The sequence below is a fragment of the Penicillium robsamsonii genome, assembly GCF_028829455.1.
Source record: "Penicillium robsamsonii strain IBT 29466 chromosome Unknown utg000001l_segment0_segment0, whole genome shotgun sequence".
NCBI classification, from domain to species: Eukaryota; Fungi; Ascomycota; class Eurotiomycetes; order Eurotiales; family Aspergillaceae; genus Penicillium; species Penicillium robsamsonii.
This window is the reverse complement of record NW_026643219.1, coordinates 7,340,933-7,367,764: the sequence shown is the minus strand read 5'-3', so window position 1 is coordinate 7,367,764 and position 26,832 is coordinate 7,340,933. Positions and strand designations below refer to the sequence as shown.

Here is a 26,832-nt window from a genome sequence, read left to right as displayed (position 1 = left end):
GATTACGTACGTGACGGTAATTTAACGACAGTTGATGTTGGTCCGAGCTTCTTGATGAAAAAAAAAAGTTATCGATAAGACTTTCGTCTTTTGTCTGCTCTTATTTTTCTATTAATTGGCCTATTTTTTTTGGAATTAAGACCTGTTATATAGGTCTGCACCAATAGCCATGTCCTCCACTACTTTGCGCGCCATCACGCATCGCCTGACAACTACCCCGGTCGAGCAATTACCCCCGATAGCTTCGTTCCTTGCGACTTCATTGAACGATTGCGCTGAGCTGCTCTCTACTCCTCAAACCCAGAAATCTGGCAAATCGGACTCCGACAATGCCGTCCAAATTCACAAACTGAAGACTAGACTGGCCAGTCTGTTGCAGGACCGCAGTGTTGAGGGAAGATGGACCGCCGTTATTCTGGTGAAAGCTACAGTTGAAGCCGGTCAATGGGAAATGCTGCGCGGCTATGAGCCTATTGTTCGCAGCTTGATCAGCATCCTCTCGGTATGGATTGATCCAAACCCGGTATTTACCTTTGTTGGCTCCAGGACTTATGCGTTTCTAGAAACCGGATCCAATCTCCACGAGAAAGATGTGTATTATCACACTCACTCGTATCTTCCACCTCACATACCAGTACCCAACACTTGTCCGTGAGATTACAACCCCGCAGCTTCCTGGATTCATTACCGCCGCCTTGAACCTGGTCTCAACCATCACGAAGACTCCCTCGGGTTCAGTCCGAAAGCCGAAGCCCAACACTCCATTCATGGAAATTGTCCTGCACGCCTTGCTGGAATTGATCCCAAGACATGTCACCCTCTTCCGTCCGTTTGGTGCCCAGCTTCGAACTCTTCTCGTTGAAGTAATTGGCTCTTCCTCGCCTGCGTATTTCCCGGAGCAGGTGATCGACGTAGCTGAGCAGCTGCTTGTCTCTCTCCACAAATGCGCACCCAAGGACCAGGCGGGCTCTGGATGGAAGGATGATTGCAAGTCGACGATTTTGTCCATCCACAGAACTACAGACCACGTTTTCCGAGCCGTTGTAGAGCAGTGGGAGTCTGTCGATGCGACTCTGGTGCACACACGCCCAAACTACAGCCAAGAAATGGGCGACGGGGGCCCAGATGGTCTTGGACTTCCAGGCTGGAGTGGACTGCACTCGGGCGTGGATAGGTTGGTTGCGCTTCTGCAGATTCTCTCTGATTTCATCGCGATGCCATCCGCAGCTGCAGTTGCCCTTCCGATTGGCTGTATCCTTGATTTAACCTCCCGACTTACTTCTGTCACTGTTCCTCCAAACGGTGCTGTTTCGTCTCAATCTGGTATCCAGTTCAACCAGGAAATTAGCCGTGACGAACGAGAGGCACTTTGGATGGAGCTGCCTCGCATTCACATTGCATGCATGAGCTTGCTTTCCCACGTCGTCGGCATCTTGGCCACCAGCGCGACCTCAGTAACACAGACTATTCTAGAGCAGGCTGTCTGGACTTTCAAGGGCGAAAAGTTCAATAGAGACCTGCGTTCGGCAGTCTATGCTTTGCTTCGTTCTCTGGTGCCAGTGAACGGACCTGCGATGACGAGACAGAGCGTGGTATCTTTGACGAACGTCCTACGCTCTTGCTGCAATGATCTGTTGCCATCGACTGGAGATTCCAGCTCCACGGGTAATTCAGGCTCTGACTCTAAAGCAAAGTCAAAGGGCGGACAAGGAACAGCTAATGCAGATGCCTTTTTGAACCCTGATCTTCAGAAATCCCGTCAGGCACAATCAGTCTCTCCGTTTTTGGAAGTTCAGCAAAATGCATCCGGGCTTTTGCAGGCCGTGTTCCTTTCTATCCCCGCCGAGCTTGTTCCGCCCTCCATCAGGGCTGAAATGGACCGCTCCGTCATTTTGACCTCCGACAAGAATGCGATGTTTGCCAGCGTACTCAACCCTGTCCCGGCAGTCAAGGGCCGTGGAGCAGGATCGAGCATCATTCCATTCTTGACTAGGCCTTATGCTGATCAGATGGAGGTGGAGGCTCTGGTCCGTCCCAGGATGCCAATCTTGATGACCGCGCCCGAGCTTGACGCCTATGTCGACGAAGACGAAGAAGCAGCAGACGAGGAAATGGCCGATGATGGATACAACGCCGCCCCAAAGACTACTGAATTCCTGAAGCAACCTGTGTCGGCGCCCTTGCAAGTACCAAAGTCAGACGATTCGAAGACCGCAACTCCTGTGCCTACTTTCCACAAGCGGACCTACACCGAGGAATCCACAGCCGAGGAGCCAACACCGCAGAAGCAGGAGGTTCAGATCAAGAAGGCGCGATTCGACGAAATTATCTCAACCACCTCGAGCCAACGGCCTTTCTCTCAGTCGGCTCCTACAATAACCAACGCCGAGGCCCCCAAGGTTTCAACGCAGGTGTCCACCGCATCTACGACCGTGACCACACAGGCTCCAGAGGAGGAGGAAGACAGCGGTGATGAAATGCCCACCTTAAATATGGATTCGGACACCGATGAAGAGGATGACGATGTCACAATGGACGGGTAGACGATGTAATTATAGGTCTTATAAACGTTCCAATGTAATCTATCTCATGGAAATGCAATCAATGACTTCAAGGCTCTCTCGAAAGTAACCTGAAACTCTAGATATATAAATTCTATAACACCCGTATGCCACTCCCCCAGTATGTACCATCACTCCAGTACCGGAACCAGGGCTCAGTCCAGCACCACCAACCTTGGCCCTGTAGTCCAAATCCCAATGCACGGAGTGGACTAATTGGAAGAGGCTCCATCAACCATAACCCACCCTTCGCAAAGTCGTCTGCGACGAGGCCACCTGAGGCCATCAACCAACAAAATACAAACACAAAGTTTGCCGTTCGTCTCAGCCATCTCGGCGCACTAGCAAAGGGCGATTTCGGGAGGATCGATGTCTTGAAAAACTGCTCTGCCATGATTGCAACACCCTGCAAAGCAAAAAATAAGAATGTCCCGGATACGGGGGATGTATCTGCAATCTGAGTATGGCTGCCACAGGCATGCACAAAGCCGCTAAGACAGAAAGCCACCACCACGTAAATGACACGACGGACTTGCAGATGGGAAGCTAAGCCGGCCGGAAGTACGGACAGGATCCAGCGGGCTGAAGCTACAAATCCGTACCGGAAGATTTGGTGCCACCAACGGCTCCAACAGCCCGCCAATCCCTCGTCAAGGACCGGGATGAAGAATGGCCCGAATGAATCACCATACAACCATGGAGCAGCCAATGGTGCGGCGGTCAGCTTCTTAGCCCCATTGGGGAATGCGAGGGATAGCCCCAGGAAGAAGATCGGATTGAGTGATGTCACAAACTCGAGGGCAAAATACACACTTATGGCGCTGTATAAACGACGACAGAGCTGGGCTATGATGGGATGCAATGGGAGATTTGTGAAGTAGAAGAAAGGAAATGGTGACAGTGAATTGGCTGGAGCGAGGCCTCGAAAGTAGGGATCTGGCATCAGGATGATGACTTTCAAAATGTCCAGTACAAGGTAGGATATGAGGAACTTCCGAAACGCAGCCTGCAATCGGTGTTTGCCGCTGGGATAGGTGGAGGGTTCATGTGCGTTGATTCTGCTAATGAATCCTGAATGTAATTGGTCATGAATTGGTCGTGGAAGAGGGCCCAGATGGGAAGCGCGCCAGTTCCATTCTGGCCCTCTCATATTGAAGAGTAGTCCAGCGGACCATTCAAGGCGATGCCAGAAATTTTCAGGATATGACCGCCAAACAAAAAGGTTGCTTCCCCGTTCTGTGCATGTTGGATTGTTTGAGTCAAGCGATTTTTTGACAGTACTAAGTTCAATCTTGGTATCATTTTGAGACTTGACATTGACAGGTTTCCGTTCAATGCGCTTGAAATCGTGTTCAATGTCTGTAAACACAAACAAGGTGGCATTCCATACTAACCACCAAGCGGTAACCAGGCCAAGCATGTAGCCATTTCCTCCTGTGATTGCCCGTCGGTTTTGTAAAATTTCAATTGCAATTGCAATACAGAGGACGAAAATGCCCTTTCGAACATATTGTCCGCCCCTGCTCCGGGGAATGGCCAAACCTATCAAAGGTAAAATGTGGAGGATGATAACATGATACAGGAAAACTGGCCTGAAGATCCCCTGTTCTAGTAGGGTATCCAGTTGCTTCTGATAATTCTTGGCCAGATCCCTGTAGGAGCTATGGCGGGGATCGGCCATGTCGGACACGGGGTGGCCACTGTAATGCCTAAGTACTCGGGGATGCGCTAAAAATGACCAACTCGGTATTTAAGGAATCAAAGAATCAACGCTTTTCACAGACCAAGATCCTTGATCTTCGGGATCTGAATATTTGATTGAATTTACGTTGGGCAATGCATACATGAAAACGTAGGTGACGTTTGTTGCAAAAAAAAAACACAAGACATATAACATCACGTGTCTTGAAGTATTGACGACTGATGCCTCAGGCAATCATAGAATATCAGCGCATTTCATATTGTAATTATGAAGCGAGAAAGAACAGGAAACCTGTGATATTATGAGCAAAACTTCTCTTCTGTCAGATTTGTTGAAAAATTGCGATGATCGGCCTAATTAATCGAAGTACTCGCTCGCGGTTTGCTAATCCACTAGAGCTAAACCATTCATCGGAAATAAGACCCATCAAACTGAATCGGTCTCTCCTAGCAAATCCACCTCGAAGAATAGATCAAGTTTGGATTTTAATCGGTTTCTCCAATGCAAACACGGATAGCATGTTATGCATATTTTGCACATCGGATTGAGTGTACATGAAGGGAAGCGTCACTTACCCGCTCGATGATAGCAAAATAATAACCAAGGAAATTTGGAGAAATTCTTTTTCTCCACTTCGATCGATGGCACTAGAATATGCTCAGGAATTGAGGCTTGATTGCGATGGATTTCCCATTGAATCTCTTCGAGCACATTTAGTGGATTCAAGGTAGATGCTCCCCCATCCAGTCCGATAACTGTCACACCACAAAGTACACATATTTCACACTCAAAAGGTCGATAATTCCTCAAGGGCTAGTCTGACATTTTTTAGGGATACGTGAAAAGCCGCTGAGTAGAGGAATGACAGAAAACAAAGTCTAGAAGAATCTATGAATTAGCCGTCTGCCACGTTCCCGGCCTTTACGAGTAGTCATAGTTCGGGATATATTGTTTGGTGTAGACACTCCACATTAAGGTCTATAATGGCTATTTATATACACCTAGCTATAGTAAAAGTTTTATTAGTTCGAGCGCCGATTCCTATATTATCTGAGTGACTGATATCGATGCGCATGTTTGACGTCGTAGTTCGAGCTACACTCGTGACTACCGTAACGCTACATATATTTAGACCCGGAATAATCCGAATAAATCTAAATATGAATGCAAGTTCTATGTCTCGTCTCTAAATATCAACCTCCCTTTATCGCTTATCGCGGGCCCCCGAGTTGCCCAGATGGAGCAGTTAGGGTCGAATCTCCCACCTTAGTATAACCACCATGCACGCGACTATCTGACCATCTTTGTGGGGGGAAAAATAGTTGGAGAAGAAACGTAAACTCAGGATCGATAAGGAAAGATAGCGAGGTTGAATTTGAATAACCTTAGCACTGACTATCCTTAGGGCTGTTAGCGTTGGGAGGAGCTCCTTCTTGAACCCACTTTACCTACTCCGCGTTATACGTGGCAATGCGACCTGCAGTCCGACTATCAGGAACTGCTTGCAAGGGTAGCATCATATCAACGGGGTAATATTGTGGTCCTGATCTCTCTGCCGGATCATTGTACTTGCATTTCCTATAATCGCAAAAATGGCATTTAACGGCATTCGAGGTAAATTGGCCGTAATCACCGGCGCATCGGGAGGGTAAGCATGGCACCGATCCCGTTTATACAAGGACCTGAAGCTAATTTGCGTCAATTCTCTAACTTCAGAATCGGTGCAGCTTGCGCACACCAACTTGCACAACATGGAGTTCATCTCGCCTTGACCTACTCGACCAATTTGACATCTTTGAACAGCATTGTCGCAGAGATACACTCCAAGAATGCCGCACAGAGTCTTCGCATTTCAATTCACCAGGTTGATGTTGGGTCTAGCGATCAAATCGAGGCTATGTTTCAACAAATTGATCTCGAGCACGGCCAACGACCAGATATTCTTATATCAAATGCCGGATATGGCAAGCGAATTCCTGATGTGTCGGATATCTCGATTGAGGAGTTTGATTATACTATGAACATCAACCTTCGCGCTGCCTTCATTCTTGTCAAAGGGGTGGTTGAGCACATGAAGGCCCAGAAATGGGGGCGGATCATCTTCATGTCCTCCATCGCCGCCCAAGGTGGAGGCATTAACGGATGTCGTGAGTCAATCCACTGTCTTTGATGCATTAGTCTTTTCCCAAGGCAATCGCTAACTAAATTTCCCATTCTAGACTACGCAGCCTCCAAGGGTGGTCTTACCGGTATGATGAAGAATCTTTCAACCCGACTCGCAGAGTACAATATTAGTGTCAACGACGTCGCCCCAGCTATGATCGGTGATACAGGGATGCTTTCCTCTGCCGCGGCATTCCCCGAAGTGGCAGCGAGTATTCCTCTCAAGCGGCTGGGGACTCCAGAAGAAACAGCGAACGTTGTTACTATGCTAGCAAAGACCGGGTATATGACGGGTCAGAGCCTCCTTCTAGCTGGAGGATTAAAATAGATTCTAAAATTGAAGTCAATTTTATTTGCGCATTTGGAAGATTGACAGTGCTCTTGCTTTTAAAAATAAAGAATAAAGAGAAAATGCTTCCGAGGTTGAAGATTTCATTTCAGAAGTACTACTTGCGAAGACAGCAGCAAATCACAAGGCGACATACTACATGTCTTTGCAAGTGAGACTTGGGGGAAAACAGTCGCAAATTTGATCAATCCAATCAGTCTCAAGTATATTACCATTGTTATATCCATTTCCCTAAACTAAAAACATACCATAACCAAGTGACATAAACCCATATACTGATCCCAGCAATACATGAGTAAAATGAGACAAAATAACGCAATGATTTATCAGTACATCTCGTAGCGCCAGTTGAGCTGTACCATCTCCTCTGTGACACCACCCTTGACCACCTTGGCTATTTCCACTGGGTCACCCGAGTCCAGACGTTTGTTCTCGCGCAAAACGAGCCAGCGGTATGCAGTGATAGTAAATCCGAACAAGATGGCAGCACCCATAAGCGTACCGAAGGCCGCATAGAAATGAGGCTCGCCAAAGTATAAGTATGAGGCCCAGATGTTGGATGTACCACCGATGGCATTGACCAAAGCAGAGGCAGCCGCTCGCTTCGAGATGGGTCGTGCAAGATGCAGGTTGATGGTCTTGTAGAGGAGAAGCTGGGGACCGACGGAGGCGAAAGGCAGGATCATCATGGAGAAGTAGCGGGCGCCGATGTTTGTACTCGCAATCGGGATAATGTACATCGGGATGGAGATGGCGATACAAAGGATTATGATCGGGTAGACGGTATTCTTGCGATCGGAGTAGAACATGAGCACGTAATAGACAAGGCCGGCGAGGATATAGGGAGGGGCCGTGAGAAGTAAGCTGATAGTTTTGGTGAAATTGAGTGAGCCCACGAGGGTGGGGAAGTAGTTGGCGATGGAGCCCTGTGTTTGGGATAGCATGTTGCAAAGGATGAGCAGAATCAGCTTAGGGTCCGAGAGGGCTTTGACAAAGCCCTTCATCACGCTCTCATCCTCTGTGCCCTCTGCCGCACCAGCCTCAGACTCGAGACGCCACACGGCGCAGTCGCGCTCAAGCTGGGAGAGAATCCGGCTGTTGTGGGGGAATTCTGGCATAATGCAGGCGCAGATAATGCCAATACCAACGGTGGCACTGCCCTCGATGATGAATAGCCACTGCCAGCCGCGGATACCATGATGCCCATCAAGTTGGAGGATAGCTGCGGCAAAAAGACCACCAAAGGCATTACCGACTTGCTGGGCAATGTATAGCCCGGCAATACGCTTCCCTAGCTCCCTCTTTGTGTACCAGGCAGAGAGATAGTAGATGGCTCCGGGGAAGAAAACGGCTTCGGCGGCTCCGAGAATGGCTCGAACAGCGAGGAGTTGACCGTATGTTGAGACTGCCGCCGTGCACGCTGAGATAGAACCCCAGATCGCCACAGCACCACATATGTACATGCCTGGCCGGGAGAACTTTGTAATGATGAGGTTGCTGGGAATCTGGAAGGGCAGATAGCCAACGAATAGAATGGAGATAGCCGTGGCGAATTGCTGATCAGACATGTTCAGATCTTCCATGATGCCCTGAAGTCTAGCAGCTGACAAGTTCTGCCTGTCGATATAATTCAAAATATACAGAATAGAAATGGCTGGTAGTACAAAGAGGTCAACCTTTCGGACGATCTTCTTGTTCAGAGTAGTAAACTCATCATGGCTGAGTGCACGAAGGGACTCTGGCATGCGGTCGTAAGCACCGATTTGCCCTTCTGCCGACGAGACATTGTCTTCAGCCAGATCAGACTCTGGGCCTTTCTTGTCCATAGGGAAGGACATGAGGAGGGAGTAGTGCTGCTTGCCAAGACCACAGCAAGTAAACGATGGAGAGTATGTTGCACGGAGAGTGTTGCAGGTTGCAGGCTGTTGTCCTGTAGACGATACTTGAGCTCCCCCTATATAGCCCAGCTCAGTATCTGCCTTTACCGCTCAGCGGACTTCTTTTTAAAGAATCTCGAGGCATTGATTGGTCGAGATTGGGTTATTCGTAGTAGATGATAAGTGAGACGAGTAGATAGCCCTGGAGATAGGCATATGTCGGAGCGGCCAATGGTATCTGTCCAATTAGAATCGGTTACCCCGGGATGTAGAGCTTGGGTGAAATCTGGGGTACATCGAGCTAAGCCTGGGAGGAGCTCTCGCATGTCGATAAGAAGTTTTTGAGAGGTGCAGGTTAGGACAGACAGATTTAGTGGCCGCTTAGACAAAACTTAAAATCACGAGGGTAAGTCCCATATAATATTAAACTTTTTCAGATGGGCCACTAATGTAAACTGTAAACAGGCGATAAGCCACCCTGTAAGTTTGCCACTAGTTTGCCCTAACGACCATGCAAGAGCTCAGGTTGACCATGTCTAAGCTCCTCATTTTCGTTTGATTTTTACTATCTTTAGTCTAGAGAAATGAGGGGGATAAGGATACGTAAACCAATAAATGATACTTAAGCTGGCATCTTATCGATACATCTCGTCTTCATCACACTCTCAACTCCCAGACAACTCCAAATTACCCTCAATTTTCTAATACCTCTATTATCACAATGGCTTACACTACCGCTCTCACAACCTCAATCGATAACTCTCGATTGAGGCTCCTCAACAAGATCAAGGCTGGCGAGTTCCCGCTCATGACCTTCATGGCCATCCCCTCCATCCGCCAAGCCCAGATCGTTGCCTTGACCGGTGTCGACGGTATCATCATTGACTGTGAGCACGGCCACATCGGTGACGATGCCATGCACAACTCTGTTGCTGCCATCTCCTCCCTCGGTGTCTCCCCGGTCATCCGCATCCGCGGCCCTGCCCACGATATCCTCAAGCGCGCCCTCGATACCGGCGCCCATGGCATCATGGTTCCCCAGATCAACAACGCCGAAGAGGCCGAACAAATTGTCGCTTCCTCCAAATTCCCTCCCCAAGGTGTGAGAGGTCAGGGCTCAGCTTTCCCCGCAATCGGCCACGGCCTCACAACTCCTGAATACATGAAGTCCGCCAACGAGACTATCATTACCATGATTCAAATAGAGACCCGCGCCGGTGTCGAGAATGTCGATGCTATCTGCGCTGTGCCAGGTGTGGATCTTGTCTTCATTGGCCCCAATGATCTTGCCCAGTCTCTGCTTGGATACACACCGGCTCGTGGCGATGAGCCTGAGTTCGTCTCTGCTATTGATAAGATTATTGCTGCTGCACGCAAACATGGAAAGTGGGCTGGTCGCATGGTCAACAACGGTACAGCGGCTAAGGAGGCTCGGGAGCGGTATGATACCGTCGCCGTCACTGGTGACACTAAGGCACTCCAGAACTGGTACATGGCAGAGTTCGATATTGCTCGCTCATGAGAAGGTGGATGACTTTATGATACTTCATGATAGACTTCAAATGTTTCATATATAAAATCTAAATAGACAAATTGAGTTCCAATAATCTTTTCCTCTCTACGCCAATTGAATGCAACTTCAAATCCGGAGAATCTCCGATCTAACTACGTGTATTGGCTTGGACATTGGAAACCAACAAGTGTACCCTTTCGCCCCCTAAGATAGATTCCCTTGCTGTTAAATCTAATATGTGTAAAGTGGAGGGCAAAAGTAGTAATCCACTCATAGATTCATCGTTTAAAACATCGTCCTACCTGCTTGCTTACTTCATTATACAAATAGAAGCTCAGGTAATCACACACGACGCATAATAGGTTCAACTCCCAGTGGTATATAGCTGCTTGATTGAGGACATGTCTAATTATGTAAAACAGAATATCTGAGAATACCACTGAAAAGACATCACAAGGCCGCATAAGCGGCCAACTATTCTTGCATGTAATGTCTCGGTTACTCTGCTCTAGATAAGGCAACTTGATGCTCTATTCAAAAATAATTTTTATTTTCATCGTCTATATTCTAGTCCTTTTCATAATATTATAATTTAAGCTTGCGCGATACACTCAATCTCAATGACGGTACCATTTCCAGGGGCAACCGCTTGAAGACATGAGCGCGATGGCATGGGCTGTGGGAGGAAATCGATGTAGGCTTCGTTCATGGCGGCGAAGTCCTTCATATCGGCGAGGTAGACATTGTACTTGACGACCTGCTCAAGGGAAGAGCCAGAAAGCTCGAGGACCTCCTTCAGGTTTTGCAGAACGGTTCTCTGTGTAAAAGCAGCAAAATGTCAGCCAATGCCTTAGTACCCGATAACTGCTTGTGCAATTGAACGTACAGTCGCCTGCTTAATCTCTCCTGTGGCGGTTTGGCCTGCACAAAAGACGAGTCCGGGGACTTTGACGGCAGGGCCTGAATAGCTTGGTTAGTTGTTTTCTTTTTTTTTTTTTAGAGAGAATGCAGGGTGTTTGCATCAGATACTCACAGTTGTGCGGCTTGGTAGGGAACTTCTCGCTGGAGATGAGTTGACGAGACATCTTTGCTGGTAATTTTGAAGAGGATAGGAGTTTTGCGATGGTACAATTTCAAGAGTGTGTCAAGTTGAATTCAGAAGTACTAAGAGCTTGTTTAAATTGACCAAGCTACCCCTCATGTGTCTCTATCCGAGGCATAATTGTCAATCAAGAAGAGGGGCAATTATCATCATCGGGATGGAGGAGCAGTGTTCTCTGGGTTGGTAGTTTATTCATTATCACCTTCTAGGGGATATGGGAGGAGTGGGAGGAGTGGGAGTAAGAGGGAGGAGCACATTATATTGGGTAGATTATTGCGGCCATGTTTTTAAAATATGTATCAGTGCGTAAAGCCCCACCTAATCATCAGCATTGACTATGTGGCCACAATCCACCACTGTATACACTCCACCATAGTGCTTCAATCTTCTTCCAATTTGGGCCTAGCGTCACTGTTTGAGCATATTTTAAGGTTTGACACCCGTGGATGCTCCAAGGCCAGGAGCCCCCGAGGCTCCGTTGATGATAACAGAGATATCGAGGAATTGTGAGGAAATGTAACAAGGAGCATCTAAGACAATTATCACCAAATTTAGTGGCGTCACTAGAGGTCGATAATCCATCTGATCTAACTGAATGAAGCATGCCATACTCGCGCCTCCCCGGATATCGGATACACAGATAGGGTTTCATCTCTCATCCTTAGATTAGTATAAAGTAGGTATAGAACTCGATCAGTTAGTCTTCCATGTACTGTCTGCATCGATCACAATATTGAACATTCTTTGCACATATATTACCCATGACACCTGCAGCTCCCTTCAATCCCCCTGCGGCTGACCTCCCTGGCAAGCCTTTTGTTCCAACATGGGTCCCGCCGCCGGTCACTCAGCAAAAGGAGAACTTTGCTGAGCTTAGCTCCATTGATCTTTCTTTGATGGACTCGGATGACCCTGCCGTTGTTGAGAAACTTGTCCAACAGGTTAAGGTCGCCATTCGTGATGATGGATTCCTTTTCCTTGAAAACTATGGAGTTTCCCTAGAGCAGGTAAGTTTTGATTCTTAGGAAGTATTCGAAGACCAACGTCGCTAATAATGTATCTCTTTCAATAGCTCCATCGTCAATTCTCTCTTGCACAGTATCTATACCATAACATTAGTGAAGAGGACAAGAAGCGCCTTCTGTTCGATCCTGAAACTGGTGTTTGGTCCGGTTACAAACACCCTTATGGATTCAAGGTAAGAGGGCCTGTCTCTTGCATTAAGAGAATCAACCCCTGTACTTACTCTTTTTATGATTAGCGCGAACGCGGACCCGAAGACGGCATCGAGCAATTCAACTGGTACAAACCCGACTGGAACGATATTAACCGTGTGCCCACGTGCCTTCACCCATTTATGGACGAGATTGAAGAGTTCTCCAACTATCTGACCAAGTCCGTCAACCGTCGCCTCTTGACTCTCTTCTCCCGCGTTCTCGAATTGCCCGACAATTATCTCTGGGACAATGTTCAGTCACACGGTTGCCCTACTGGCGAGGGCTACTTCCGCCATGCACTGTTCCGCCCCGTCCAGAAGAAGACCGAAGAGGCATCCAAGGGCCTGCGCATGCACGGCCATACTGACTTCGGTCTGACCACATTGCTCTTCTCCGTCCCTATCTCGTGTCTCCAGATCTGGGGCCGCGATGAGCAGTGGTACTACGTGCCCTACAAGCCCGGTGCGCTAGTCATTAATATCGGTGATACCCTAGAGATTGTTTCTGGTGGCCATTTCAAGGCTACTCGTCACCGTGTTTACAAGCCTCCTGTCGACCAATTACAGCAGGAGCGTCTCTCCCTGGTGCTTTTCAATAGCTCTGTGGGTGACTTGCGCATGGGTCCTGCAGCAGGTTAGTAGATTGAGATCAACGCATTTGGGATAACCACAGGTACGCTAACATAGTCGCTTATAGCTTCTCCTCTCATTCAAAGAGAGGGCTGCGTTGAGGAACAGGGTGTCTACAAGGAGTTCAAAAATCTCACATCCCAGGGAAAGCTTGTGCCTACCAACCGTCAATGGCGCGAAATCCAGATCTCTACCGCCACGGATCCTACGGACCAAGAGCGCAACAGAGTTGGTGCTGATCAGGTTCTTATTGATGGTAAGATTATGCATCAACGAGAGTACATGGGTGTCAAGGTTGTCCTGCCTGTTTGAACTAGAATACAGGCAATGGCTGGAAGGGTTTGTTGTTTTGATATTATTACCCCTGGCTTTTCTGGATGATTTATGCCAGCAGGCTGTGTGCAAGATCTAGATATATGTAGCGTTTCAATCTGACAGTTTGTTATATTTTTACATTGTACAGTTTTACATCATTACATCTTTATATTGTACCTGGTATGAGATGCGCAACTGAGTACGCCTAAGCATTCCTAGCCAATATTTTTAGAATTTCGGTCTTCATATATACCGAGTAAACACGATCACAAAATAATAACACAAGGCACATATTCAGTGAATAGTTAAACCGTAAGAAGAAAGTGTTTTACTTGCCTAACTCACCCAAACAAGACAAAATGAGTTTCCCAAGCTGCCATTTCTGCCTTCGCTGGAAGACCTTTCTCGCCCACATCAGGGCTTCTTCCATATCACCGTCACGAACGCCCACAGCATTCATTGCGCCAGGTACACCAACTTGTATTAGCTGCCAGGCAATCAAAAAGGCTTTATACGCATACAAAGCAACCCACGGCGCTTCAGAGTCCAATATGAGCGTCTCATCGAGATATTGTAGGAACCAGTTCACATGTGGTTGTACAGCTTTGGCCGTGTTGGCATCGCATAGGAACTGTGACGGTCCTAGGTATGTGGACTGACTGAGAACTGCATCTATACTTCCTTCCACAATGCCGCCTGTATGTGATGGCGACCACATCTGCAGCTCGATCATGGCAGTCTCCCAAGTTGCACCACATAACTTCGCGTGTTTTGTTTGTTCTGTGGCGTTGCCGGAGCAGATGAATGGGCTGAGTGCAACGAGGGATGATCTTAACGCGCCAAATCGTTCCATGCTAAGCATTCCCGTCATTGTAGACCAGCCTGAGATTTCCCGGGCGCTTGATATCAGAAACTGCGCGATGTTGATAGCGCCGTATGGGTCAAATGCTGGTATGCAGGTGATTTCATCAGAGGAGGAAAGGAAGCGTCGAACAGCATCGGTATATGTGACTGAGGGGCCGGAATTTCTTGCAACAAGCTGTCGATGAGCCCATTCAGCAGAAGATGATGAAGACCACTGGTCTTCTGGACAGGGCATATCATGCTTGATTTCCAGGTGTGAGATCGAGCGGGGGATGGAAAGGAATTGGTACCAAAGCGCATCGATCTGATGCACAGCGAAAAGGGTTCGTTTGTGCGATTCAGCTTTAATAAATTCCCGCCATAATGAATCCAAATTTGCTGTCGCACCAGACTCAACAGGTAATGGCTGGGTCATTCGTCCAGTGCGAGCCAGAGAGATCATATGTGAATGCATCTTGAGCCCGCATGCTGAGTTGTCGCCACAAAGGTACATCATAGCACAGATTTGAAGGAGCAAGTATGATTGAACCAGTGTGGTGATTATTGTTGAAGCATCAGGTCTATCTTCGTCAGAAGAAAGGAGAGCTCGGGCTTTATGAAAGCAACGTATAGAAAAGCTTGAGCCTGAGCCTTCTTGGTCCCCGCATTCTGGATCTTCGCCATGTTGATAGGCGAGGCAAAGTATACTGAGGACCAAATGGGGAGGAGCTTGTGTCGGATCAAATGTAGATGAATGGAGGAAAGGGAGAAAATGAGAGACAGAGTTGAAAAATAGATTGCAGCCTCGTGAAATTTGTAAAGCAGTCGGGGCCCAATCGTCCTGGAGTTGAGGGATGTCATTTGGTGACAATCTATCCAAAATCGGATGAGCAAAACTGTACTCGGCTAGACTTGTATCCAGTGGCTCGGCTTGTGGATCGGCTATTTGATGTAGTTGGTTGTTGAGGTGATTGGTGGGCTTCAAAAAGGATGTACCTAATAATAAGCTCTGCTCCAGATCTGTGGCGTCCTGGACAATCTGATCGATCAAAGCAGAGTCGCTCGTTTCCGATTGGTGTTGTAAAATTTCTCTTGTTGGCTGTGTTCTGGCTGTCCCGGTCGTTGGAGTAGCAATATTTGGGTTTTCCGTGGGGTGGCCACGGTCAAATTGCTGCTGATACCGCATCACTGGGCGCCAGATCGCATCACTATCAAACCTCGTCTCCTCTCCTGGGCTCGAGTGCACAGATCCGGGAGAAGGCAAACTACCATGGCTTCCTGTAGGTGAGATCGCTGTTGGCAATACAGAAGAATGCAGCCTGTTTTGTCTGGGTGCGGGTTGGCGCTGTGTTTTCTTTGTCACTCGATATTGCTCGTGCTCTGGATGTTTCCTTTTCATGTGACGATTGCGCAAGTCAGGACGAGAGAATGTGGCGTGGCAAAAATCACAGGGAAGCGAGGCCTCGGCCTGAGAACGGGAGTGTAGCGTTGAATGTCGCTTGAGGTTCTCATGTCGAGTAAATCGACTTTGGCAGACGAGACATTGGAACGGCTGATAGGACGGCATCACTTTGATCTGCGAAGCGGACATTTGTAACGAAAGATGTAGGAAAATATGGCTGTCAATGCATCAATGGAAACTCTGGACAACCTTGGAGCGGATAAAATCCGGGGGACGGGGCATACCCCACGCAAACGCCGGGGTTTCTCCGCACGGCAAAGGGTTATATCCAGACTATTGGCAAGAGTATTGATGAGATGGTATAGCGCTGGATCTTGAAGCTTCCATCAATATTTTCGAAATCGAAATTCTTGCTTCAGCTAGCTTTGTTATCACACATATATCAACCTTCCAAACTTGTGAAGAGCCCCCCGGTGGAGCTTACCATATACCGAACGTCCACTCAGCGGGCGGGAAGTTATCAGCTTATCTTTCTACTTGTAGCCACGTGACTGGCGGGTATTTCTCAGTCACGTGGTCATGTCTTGACGTGTGCGGTTCGATCCGAATAAGACAAAAACCTAATTTTTCGATAGGTCAATAACGTGGAAGAGGTACAGTAAGTTGAGCCTGGTGTCCATGCACCACATATGTGAGGAGAGGGGAAGAAAAAGAAGCAAACTGAGCAAGTGGCTAAATGGTGGATGAAGGAGGCGTGGTTGGGAGAGGAAGGAAGCAATCTGAGAAAGCGCCATTTCTCTTGTATCTCATACTCGGAAGAATAGTTGGACGCTTATGCGACCTTATTATATCTATTTGGATGTTTGTTTGGATGTCTTTTTTTGTAGACAATTATACCTTTTACTAGTGATATAGCTAGAATGATGAGAAGAAAAGAGTGATACGGAGGAAAGAAGCAAGATGAAACAAATTTTTTGTCACCTATGTCGACCACTAGTCAGCAGATAGATGCAGTTGTTATCCACCTCTAACACCCGGCACACCTCTATTGCAAAAGAGCCTCAAGATCTGCAACACGAGTGCCTCTATCCTCAGCTTTCTTCTTCGCCGTCTCCCGGAAAGCAGCAAGCATAAGACCCCTCTTACGTTCCTGGATCGCCAACACCCGCTCCTCAATACTATCCTCCATAACTAGTCTCCAGACCGTTGTCTCCCGCTTCTGCCCAAGCCGATACACCCGATCGACAGCCTGATCCTCAATTGCAGGCGCCCACCAGCTGTCACACAAGATGACTTGGTTCGCTGCAACGAGATTGAGACCAACACTGCACACGCTCAGACTTGCGAGGAGGACGGTACACCCAGGGTCGTTGGAGAATGAGTTGATGGAGTTGTCACGTTTCACAGACGGCATCTTGCCATCTACCCGGGCGAACTTGATCCCGCGCTGCTCAAGGTGTGGCTCGATGAGATTCAGGAATGAAGTCCATTGACTGAAAACCACTGTCTTTGTGCCTGGTGCCTGACCCTGAGCAGTCAGGATCTTGACTAGGGTCTCGATCTTGCTACTTGGACTGTCGGGGTCGGCGTCAACGATGTCGGTGTCTTCACCCAGTTCCACAGCTGGGGCGACGAGTGTATTGGTTTCCTTGATATCTGCGCGACAGAGTGGACACTTGTGCTGGCGTTCGATAACCTGTTCGATGCAGCCCCGGCAATAGGAGTGGGCGCAGGCGGTTATGACGGGTTGCTCAAGGGTGTCGAGGCAGATGGCACACATTTCTTGGCTTTCTATCTGGAGCTGCAGCATCTCTTGTAGAGCACGAACGTTCTCGGGTGTCAAAGGTACAACCTTGTGTTCCTCCAGCATGCCCATGAGTTTGTCAACGCGGTTCTTACAGAGCGCCCAGTGATTGCAGACTTGACGAAGACGGAGGAGAACCTCGAGGAGGTGAGAGTACTTGGTCTTGCCATCTTTGTCCTTGAAGTCGAGAAGAGCACCTTTGGCCTCAGTTCTATGATTGCTATTAGTAAATTTGTTTTCACTGTGTAGGTAGTCACTCGATACATACTGAAAAGCATTGTACTTCTCCTGTTCATGGGCATTGAACTTGATTCTAATGATACGAGATGTCATCTCGGGTAGCTTCAAATTGATGAAGCCCATATCCTTCCTACGTCGTAAGCAGATGGTACCCATAAGAGCCTCCAGAAGCAGTCGAGCGTCGGGCTCTCCTGCGGTCAAGGGACGAATCAAGACACTGTTGAAAATTCCTAGATCTTCCAAGCCGCCGGAAAACTTCAGGAAACGAATTTGCGCATACAAGTCCTTGAGAGTGTTGATAATGGGGGTTCCGGTCAACGTCCAGCGGGAGTCAGCTCGCAAACCACAAGCCGCGAGGGAGGCTTTGGAACTAGGGTTGCGGATTGTATGACCTTCATCAAGCACGACACGACGCCAGTGCAGCGAAAATATACCCTTAGCAGGCGCTTTATCGGCCTTCGAGTTGAAATCCAGGGCTAGGGCTCCATAGCTGGTGATCACAACGTCATACTTTCCCAAGTTCGCAGCTTCCTTCTTACCGGAGCCGTGATAGATCAAGACACTCGGGGCGGTTTCTTTATGGGCATGGTCCTGGATCTGATTTTTCCAGTTGCTCATAACACCGACAGGGGCAATGATCAAAGTAGCCTTAGAGGAGCCTGCGGTGAGAGGCTTTGCATTTGCAAGAATCAAAGAGATGATCTGAATTGTCTTGCCTAAACCCATGTCATCAGCAAGAATACCACCGCTGGCGAGGGCTGGCTCCGTGGCCGTAGCATAATTTGTTGCGACATTGAGGAACTCATTATCTTTCCTTTTCCACAACTGCACGATATCGCCGGAGCCCCTTCTGGGAAGGCTTGGGGATTCTTGCTTGATCATCCAAGCTAGTCCTTGGCGTTGATACGGAAGCAGCTGGGTGGAAAGGCCGGCTGGAGTATCAACCATCGGCATATTGACCAAGTCAGACTCCTTCTGTCCGAAGGTCTCCACAACCTGGCCAATATCTCTGGGGTTGAAGGTAGAGCTCTGGTTAAGGAGTTCCTCCAAGCTCTCATTTTGCTCGCCACCAAGCCCCGTTGGGGTTGAGAGGTTCGCATACTCAGAGTTCTGGTTGGCTTGCCACTGTGATGCAGCTTTGCCAAGAGCCATGGCGCGGGCTTTCTTTGCGGCCTCCTTTTGCTGTTTCTCGGCTTCTTTCTCTGCCTTGCGTTCCTCACGCTCCAGCTCGTTCAGCTGGCGAACAGGAAGCTTGTCTTTCTGCATTCGTTGCTTCAGATCGGACCGTTTGGTAGGATCGCGACTTCCAAACAACTTCAAATCTACCGGACATGTAAAATCTCCGATCGCCCCAGTCAATGTGCCTTCAATGATGAGATCGCGGGCATCCTTTGATAAGGAACGTTACCAATGCCCCGGGAGTAATATGATTGGAGGTTTCTTACCATGTATGATGCTAGCTTGGCTGCCATCTGTCGTGGAATGTGGCCAATTTGGGCGCCCATGACATTATCCACCCTCATAGCATTACGATCATATTGATTATTGGCATCTCGATTGATGATGACACGTTCACCTGGGTTGGCACGACCCCTATAAAAGCGTACACCAACGATCTTTGTAGAAACAATACCTATTTAAGGTTATTTAGTATATTTTGCAGAGACCAGGTAAGGAAGCAAGGTTAGTAAAAGGAGCATACCATAGAGGATGGAGCTTGTTAAAGAGGTCTCATCCACCTCTTGAGATCCTTGAATCACGTTGAGCGCTTCTTCATCATCTTCGTCGGCACCAACTACTTGTGACAGCTGATTCAGTGGCATGAAGTCAACAGACGCACCAACTCTCTGGCCTAAGCTGATATCTTGGTCCAACGGAATGTAGTCGACAGTCTCGCCGAATCTTTGGCCTGAACTGGTCGCTTCAGTGTTCAGAGTCGGAGCTGTACGAGTGGATTTTGGCACTCGCCCAGACTGTGTGTACAAGGCATCTTCAGTAGAATCGACATTGGACTTGCGCTTTCCTGCCATGTTTCTCCAGCTTCATCCAACACAGTCGATACAAGGTTGGGCAATGAAGATGGGGATATTGTGGAATGGTGGAGAACAGCAAATTTATCCTAGGGGCCTATGTTGTTTCCCAACGATATCCCCTCAATTGTTGTCAATCGCACAAATGAACAGATAACGTAGGAATTGTTCAGGGTGTTCAGGGCTGTCACATTACGCTATATAATCGATTAGGTTTAGCGCCCGACGCGACAAGACACGGCCCACGTGACTGAGAAATCCCCAGATATAACAGAAATCGGTCTGTATCAAATTGTATGGGTGAAACTCAGTGTATTAGAACTCTCTGACTAGCAATAACACAGGATAAAAATTCGAACATAAATAGACAAAATTACTAGTCAATACTGCACTTTTTGGTCGGGTGGGAATCGACGTCTGAGGAAATTTGGGGGTAAATTACCCTGTATCCAAACGGGTGGTTTAGTATTGTATCTGACCGGGTATTTGGACTCGGTATTTGACAAGATACATTACAGTGGCTTTTAACTATTTCTATCACATTGTCAATGGGCCTGGATATGCAAGTTCACCCAAATCACTGCTGACCATGCAATTCCCCCTGGTTTGCCTTGTGTTTCACATCATTGTCCTAACGTATTTCACATGCGAGTTGCGCAATCCGATACACATAGTAAATCCAGAGATCTTGCACTTTATCAACTTTATCATCTGGTATAAAATTTTGTCAAATACCGGAGCCATATACCCCGGTCGGTTACAGTACTAAACCCCCGAAGATCGGATACAAGGTAATTTACCTTGGATCTCCACGACGTCGGGTCTATGCAACCGACCAAAGTACATTATTGACTAGTAATTTTGTCTATTTATACTCGCGCGTTCATCCTGTTTTATTGCTAGTCAGAGAGTTCCAATATACTCAGTTCATACCATACATTTCCATACAGTCAGATTTCTGTCAAATTTACGTATTCGTCACTCGCCTAGGTTTCTGAGGTCCGTTGACGTTCTAGAGGCCAATATTCTCACAAGCACTATATTAGGACGGGTATATATATATATCCTCTCACCCCCATTCCAAACCTCCCTTCTTTTTCTCCCCACACTCATTGCTCATCGATTCTAAGTGATGTATTCAGCGTGTCTTTTTGATGGACCTCGGAATTTGAGGCTTCCCCGTGAATTTTACTAACACAAAATCACATTGCACAATGACTCCATCAAAGTGCATCAAAATCATCGGCAGCATCAACTACTCTGTATTCATTAGCCCCCTTGAGAACTCGGCGTCAAAACTAGGTTGCTACAGGTTCCCAACCACCGTCTCGTTCCATCAATCTAAGGTCCACTCAGTAGACCGAAAATCATATTCAATAACACCATGAGATAATGTGACTTCAGAGATATGGAAACATGGCGGTACATAGTACATAACCAATAGAAGGACTAAAGTACCCAAGTACCTGGGTACCTATATAATCAGTAGCCCAATACGTTTTGAACAAGTACCAAGTACCTGCTATATATGTACCCAGGTAGTTACCTAGTCACCTACCCCAGTTCCCCCATCGTCTTAAAGCCACTGGGAAATTGTAAATACCTGGCCCCTCCCACTTTGTCTTCCTTATTTCTTCTCTTCTCAACAGTTTAGTCTCACGTTCAATGATGGATGTATTGAGGGCACTGATTGGATCTTTGCTGTGGCCTAGGTTAGGCTGGAACTAGGTTAGGGCCTCGGTTCTACCTAGTCTAATGGCACGAAGCATGTCAGGGAGGTACAAACCTGCGGGCAGTGCCCCTACGAATGCCCCCGCGACCGCTGTGAATACAGACTGTACTTTCTTGGGTTCTCCATTGAAATACTATCCATGCCTACAATCCCACTTGTTTCTACCTTGTGGTGTTCATTCGGAAGTATTTCCCACTATTCGAAAGCAAGATAGCCTATACGTAGTATGTTCTTCCTTGGACCTATCGGTGCGATCATGATGTTCGATTTCTATGTCACCAACCGTTGTCGACACGATACTCCCGCTTTATACCAGTCCAATAACCCGACATTTCGGTATACATTCGCCATTCCAGGTCTCTGGGGAAAGACTATGTCTGGCACAAACTGGCGCGCTGTGGTGGATTTTACTGTGGGTGTTGCCCCGTGTATTCCCGGACTGGTCAGTTCCGTAAACTCTCTCTTTCTGTCGTCTGTAGAACTAAGGAGGACAAGAATATCTAAAAGAACTACTGATAGACTGCTGAAAGACTACCGAAAAGACTACCGAAAAGACACCACAAGGCATAAGCCGGCGACTCTTCCTACGTGTACTTGGAATATGTCACAAAAGAATCTTACATGTTATTACATGATATGTAAACATTGACGGACTTGGGTATCACTCAAACAAAGAGAAAAAGAGACGGCAAAAAAGGAAAAGGGCACGCTCAACACAAACTCAAGATTCGAAAGACATTTTGGAGCGTCTAAGTTCCAACGCGTCTTCCACAGATTGTTGTTCTTCAACTGTCAACATGTCTTCAGGATCAAGCTCCTCGCCGCAAAGCTTGATGCTGAGTATAGACTCAGCGCATTCAGACTTGAGTCTTTCCATCATCTCTGCATCCTTATCAGATGCGAGTTCATCAATTCCACCTTTCTGGGTACTCTCTTCCCAGGGGACCAGATATTTATCCTCAGCTTTCGACCCCATCCGAGCGATATGCTTGTCATCAAGCAATCGGCCCGCAAGCTGGCTCTTGAACACAGTCTTGCCATACATTTTCTCCTCAATCGTTCCGCCAGCAATAAGTCGGTATACAAAAACCGGCTTTGTCTGGCCAATACGATGGGCACGTCCGACTGCTTGCTCCTCACAGGTGGGGTTAAAGAGGAAGTCGAAAATGACAACTCGATTCGCTGCGTGGATATTCAAACCGATACCACCAGCTTTAGTTGAGACCAGAAAAACATGAATGGACTGATCCTTGTTGAATTTGCGAATTATCTCAAAACGCTCGGCTGTGGCCACTGTACCGTGAAGTAGATAATACTTCCTTTGCGTTCTTTCCATCAATTGCGCCAGATAGTTCAACGTTGGAATACTGGATGAAAAGACCAGGACCTTATCCCCAACTGCAATTGCCTGGTTGACAATCGCATCGAGGATCGCCACTCGACTAGATAGGCTAGGATCCAGCAAGTTAGGAACCTTGCTGAACAGATCATCCAGTTCAGACACCGTCGACCGTGGAAGGGTTACCTCTTCGGTGGTCACGTCGAAGCCGGCATTAAGACCATGATCATCAACGCTAGGGCTTCTTTGTTTGCTAGGTGTGCTTTTGGTTGCTCGAATTGCCAGGTTTTCCTTAAGAAGAGCTGGATGATTGCAGCAGAGCTTAATAGGGGACAGCCAAGACAGAAGCTTCGAGCTCACGTTCGCAGTCTTGCCTAGTGGTACACCTTCAATGACGAGGTTGTACGCAGCTTTTTGCAAGCTTGTCAGCTCGAAGTAAACGGAGAACTCGTATTTGGGTGGCAGTTTGTTTGTCAGTACGGACATGTCCGCTCGCTGTACCTTTGGGTCAATAATCCTAAGGAACATCTCCTGGCGCTGGAGTGCCATTCTTCGGTCAAGCCAGGTACTTTCAACATGCGAGCCGTTTTCGATTGGCGTGATAAAAGTTTCGCTGAAATCAGCAAAGGTTCCCAGGTAACCAGGAGCAATCCAATCAACCATCCAATAGTAGTCTTTCAAGCCATTGGACAGCGGAGTCCCTGACAAGGCAATCCGTTTCCGGGTGCGGATGCGGCAGGTTGTCTGAGCAATCTTAGTTGTGTTGTTGCGTAACACCTGAGCTTCGTCGGCCACAACAAGATTTGGGCTTTCCAGCAACCAACTCTTCACAGATTCATTGGTCGATTGTTTTTCCAGGTCCTCGTTCTGACCCGCATTGTTCCCAGCGAGGTTGCGGAACATTTCGTAACTGATGATCAGTACACCACCTTCGTCATTCCAAGCACAAATCTCTCCAGTTCGGTCAGGGCCGGTGGTCGAAGATTTTGCCATAATGGGGCGGACCTTTCCGAGACTGTGGCTATCAGGGGACCAGATTGTAAATTCTCTGCACCAATTCTGAATGAGCGATGCTGGACACAGTATTAGAGTTTTGAGCTGTCGCAATTCATGGGGGATTTGGTGTCGAATGGCCGGATCTTGCGATGCCCCGGCAGCGGAAATGGTGACTAGAAATGATATCCTATGTAGGGCTTAGCCGAGCCCCAATAAATTAGCCAATCACTAGAGCTTACACTTGCATGGTCTTGCCCAGCCCCATAGTGTGGGCTAACAAGCACCCTTCGGGTCGGTTGTTCTCGACAATTTCCCGGAACATGAACTGAACCCCATGAAGCTGATGTGGCTGGATCCGGCTGCCGATATATGGATCAAGGTGAATAACAGGATTCCCGAACGAAACTGGCTTTGCAGGTATTTGTTCATAGTCAACTCGGGATCGGAAGGCCCGTTTGGCCTCATCTTGATCTGCTTGTCGTTGCTGACCATCCTTTTGAGCCCGATTAAGAGGCATCGAGACTGCAGCTCTCTTGGGTCTGGGCCACTGGTGCTGGGTGAGTTCCTTTTCTTGAGGTTGAACACGAGATGACAAAGTCAACCATTTTTTGTATCTCTTGAGAAGATCATTCAAGCATTCGAAGAATGGTGAGAATTGATCTTCATCAAGGTCATATTTGGTTGCTGCAAGCGCTCTCTTGACTTCCTTTGTTTTAAAGGCACCAAGAGGTACTTGGATAACATTGATCCACGACACGAACAAGGCGGTCATCAACATTGCAGAATGGCCCTCTTCGGGATCCCATCCCTCCATTACCGGTGAGTCGTCAGACATGTGTTTCAGGGCGTCTCGCGTAAATTCTTGATAAGAGAAGGACATATAAGACCCGAGAAAATCAGAAAGTTGGTTGATTCGATTGTCCGACAGACCTCCGAGGGCTTTTGCTACCAGGTGATAGCGATTTCCACTCTCCTCGATAGCTTTCCACGTCATAGAATAAACGTCGTCAAAAACACGCACAGAATCATCGGTTTCACTGCTGTTGTCACTCGCCGAAACCACTGGTTCAAGTGTCTGGCGGCGCGCCAGGTTGATAGGATAGGTCTCCATCTGACCCTCTGCTTCACGCTCCTTCGAAGGCAATGCCACGTCCCGGTCAAACGGCAGAGTTGTCATTGGTATCAGTGGTATATTCAGTGGTGGAGTTGAATTATCTTGGTGGACGCTGTCTCTCTCCAGGCGGCGCCTCTTGGCGGCCGGGGGCTCGTATTTCTCTTCTTTGTAGAAAAGATGGCTCAAGTCCTCGTCTGAAGAGGAGTCGCGGAATGGTCCACCTTGATAAACTGCGCGAGAATGTGGCTCCTCTTGATCCTGTGCAACATCGTCCTCTTCGGGATCAGAAATAAAGGCAAGATCGAGGCTATCTTCCGATTGTTCTGATGATTCGTCTTCCGCTTCTTCTCCGGTTTCATGCACTGAGTCTGAATCCGAATTCAAAGTCTCCTCGCCGTCTGAATTCACATCGGGCTTCGCTGCTCGTGGGGTGCGTGGGGGAGGAGGAACTTTTGGCGGCGGTGTAGGTTGCTCGAGAACATAAAGCTTCCATTTATCCAAGAGAATATCAACGACAGTGGCGTCGAGGCATGCACATGCTTGGAGTAAAGACAAACGGGATGAATGCTGCGCCTCAGCGAGTGCTTTGCGGAGGGCTTGACAACGTTTCTCCAGGTGGGCGAGATGTGTCGAAATTCGGCTTTTCATGCTTGGAAGCTTTTGACCTTTGGTCCAAATTTGAAATCCTCTCGGTAACTCTTTCAGCAGCCTAATCTCGTCGAAATGGGTTTTCCGTGCGTTAATGTATTCATCGACGATTTCATTGCATTCGGCATCTCCCAGATACCCAGAATCATCCAGGGGAGTAGCCGGGCGGGGTTGACCCTCATCCTCTTCCGTTTCCTCGCGAATGTCCGTATCGTATTCACCCTCGGAGCTGGATTCTCCCAAAACTGGAAGGATATCCGCATCATCTGGGGGGTAAGCCTTGGTAAGATAATCAAAGAAATCTTCTTGCCTAACTGTGGAATCCTGATCAGGTAGTTCGTGGGGTGGGCGTGTCTCCTGGAGAGAAGATGTGGGTGGTCGTTCCACGACAGTGGTCTCCACCCGGCGAGATCTCTTCTCCCCTGTTTTGGCCGGTGAGTGTCCATCAGGAAGAGGGCTGGGGTTGACTGGCACATCAAGAGAGGTGATGGTGTCGATGGGAGCCTCAAGAATCGGGGTGACGTTAATAGGATCATCGACGCGTTCTGGTGAAAGTTGCTGTTCCTCGAGAAGTACTTTGGGGGGGGGATGCTGTTGCTCCAATTGGAACTTCGTCGATCGTCGCTGCAACCATTGACTGGCTTTCAGGACGTATTGGCGTTGCGCAATAGCTTTCACGCCTAGCTCTTTCACATAATAGTCTGTGATCTCGAGAAAACTTACGCCTGAGATGGAATTTTCTCGGAGAGAGGTCTCCAGAGCCACGAGATCTGGGGAAGCCAGATTGTACGACCAGTCCCCAGGCTTGTCATGGCAGAGAAATGCAACAACCTCGTCGACCGTCCAGTCCTGAGGGTCTTTGGTTAAAGACATGTTTATTGGGGGGGCCTGTACTGGATTAGCGGGCAGTTCAAACGTGCCAGGCGCGCATTTGTCTCAAAGACGCGACTGGACAAAGGACAAATTTGGAATGAACATATGACTTACCATGTCGAGGCCCCCGTCCAAATCAAGGCTGATTCAATACAAACCCAAGTATGTAGAACTGAAAGCAATCAGAGATGATAGTGAAGCATTGAGGTAACGATAAGCGAAGGCCAAGTAAGAGAGGCTAAATGAGCGAGAGAGTTGAAAAGGGAGCGGCTGGGTGGGAGAAGAGAGGGGAGAAGAGAGGGAACCGTTCAAACAAAACACGTTCACAATCCTCTCCACGAGGTCCTTCCCAATCGGTGTCATGCGCGAAGCTCTTTTTTTGT

General features: G+C 48.0%; 10 protein-coding genes across 10 annotated transcripts; 4 read left to right on the top strand and 6 right to left on the bottom strand.

The window, feature by feature from the left end:
• Nucleotides 1-169: 169 nt before the first annotated feature.
• Nucleotides 170-2,543, top strand: N7447_002853 (RIX1/PELP1 family protein; the record flags this gene model as incomplete). The annotated part of the gene is made up of 2 exons (XM_057227128.1): nucleotides 170-502; nucleotides 564-2,543. The coding sequence occupies 2 exons, from the start codon at nucleotides 170-172 to the stop codon at nucleotides 2,541-2,543; spliced, it is 2,313 nt and encodes a 770-aa protein (XP_057091144.1).
• A 112-nt stretch (nucleotides 2,544-2,655) lies between these two features.
• Nucleotides 2,656-4,242, bottom strand: N7447_002852 (wax synthase family protein; the record flags this gene model as incomplete). Its single annotated transcript, XM_057227127.1, has 1 exon — nucleotides 2,656-4,242. The coding sequence occupies one exon, from the start codon at nucleotides 4,240-4,242 to the stop codon at nucleotides 2,656-2,658; it is 1,587 nt and encodes a 528-aa protein (XP_057091143.1).
• Nucleotides 4,243-5,855: 1,613 nt separating this feature from the next.
• N7447_002851 (SDR family NAD(P)-dependent oxidoreductase) lies at nucleotides 5,856-6,754 on the top strand (the record flags this gene model as incomplete). Its single annotated transcript, XM_057227126.1, has 3 exons — nucleotides 5,856-5,911; nucleotides 5,980-6,410; nucleotides 6,483-6,754. The coding sequence occupies 3 exons, from the start codon at nucleotides 5,856-5,858 to the stop codon at nucleotides 6,752-6,754; spliced, it is 759 nt and encodes a 252-aa protein (XP_057091142.1).
• A 347-nt stretch (nucleotides 6,755-7,101) lies between these two features.
• On the bottom strand, nucleotides 7,102-8,613 carry N7447_002850 (uncharacterized protein; the record flags this gene model as incomplete). Its single annotated transcript, XM_057227125.1, has 1 exon — nucleotides 7,102-8,613. The coding sequence occupies one exon, from the start codon at nucleotides 8,611-8,613 to the stop codon at nucleotides 7,102-7,104; it is 1,512 nt and encodes a 503-aa protein (XP_057091141.1).
• A 760-nt stretch (nucleotides 8,614-9,373) lies between these two features.
• N7447_002849 (HpcH/HpaI aldolase family protein) lies at nucleotides 9,374-10,174 on the top strand (the record flags this gene model as incomplete). Its single annotated transcript, XM_057227124.1, has 1 exon — nucleotides 9,374-10,174. The coding sequence occupies one exon, from the start codon at nucleotides 9,374-9,376 to the stop codon at nucleotides 10,172-10,174; it is 801 nt and encodes a 266-aa protein (XP_057091140.1).
• Nucleotides 10,175-10,757: 583 nt separating this feature from the next.
• Nucleotides 10,758-11,250, bottom strand: N7447_002848 (RidA family protein; the record flags this gene model as incomplete). The annotated part of the gene is made up of 3 exons (XM_057227123.1): nucleotides 10,758-10,982; nucleotides 11,052-11,125; nucleotides 11,199-11,250. 3 exons carry the CDS (start codon nucleotides 11,248-11,250, stop codon nucleotides 10,758-10,760), a joined length of 351 nt encoding a protein of 116 aa, XP_057091139.1.
• Nucleotides 11,251-12,028: 778 nt separating this feature from the next.
• On the top strand, nucleotides 12,029-13,425 carry N7447_002847 (Oxoglutarate/iron-dependent dioxygenase; the record flags this gene model as incomplete). Its single annotated transcript, XM_057227122.1, has 4 exons — nucleotides 12,029-12,274; nucleotides 12,340-12,465; nucleotides 12,529-13,117; nucleotides 13,181-13,425. The coding sequence occupies 4 exons, from the start codon at nucleotides 12,029-12,031 to the stop codon at nucleotides 13,423-13,425; spliced, it is 1,206 nt and encodes a 401-aa protein (XP_057091138.1).
• A 331-nt stretch (nucleotides 13,426-13,756) lies between these two features.
• N7447_002846 (uncharacterized protein) lies at nucleotides 13,757-15,862 on the bottom strand (the record flags this gene model as incomplete). Its single annotated transcript, XM_057227121.1, has 1 exon — nucleotides 13,757-15,862. The coding sequence occupies one exon, from the start codon at nucleotides 15,860-15,862 to the stop codon at nucleotides 13,757-13,759; it is 2,106 nt and encodes a 701-aa protein (XP_057091137.1).
• An 856-nt stretch (nucleotides 15,863-16,718) lies between these two features.
• On the bottom strand, nucleotides 16,719-19,747 carry N7447_002845 (Zinc finger RING-type; the record flags this gene model as incomplete). Its single annotated transcript, XM_057227120.1, has 4 exons — nucleotides 16,719-17,688; nucleotides 17,746-19,106; nucleotides 19,163-19,350; nucleotides 19,420-19,747. The coding sequence occupies 4 exons, from the start codon at nucleotides 19,745-19,747 to the stop codon at nucleotides 16,719-16,721; spliced, it is 2,847 nt and encodes a 948-aa protein (XP_057091136.1).
• Nucleotides 19,748-22,200: 2,453 nt separating this feature from the next.
• N7447_002844 (putative SNF2 family helicase/ATPase) lies at nucleotides 22,201-26,566 on the bottom strand (the record flags this gene model as incomplete). The annotated part of the gene is made up of 3 exons (XM_057227119.1): nucleotides 22,201-24,001; nucleotides 24,054-26,464; nucleotides 26,564-26,566. 3 exons carry the CDS (start codon nucleotides 26,564-26,566, stop codon nucleotides 22,201-22,203), a joined length of 4,215 nt encoding a protein of 1,404 aa, XP_057091135.1.
• Nucleotides 26,567-26,832: the final 266 nt, after the last annotated feature.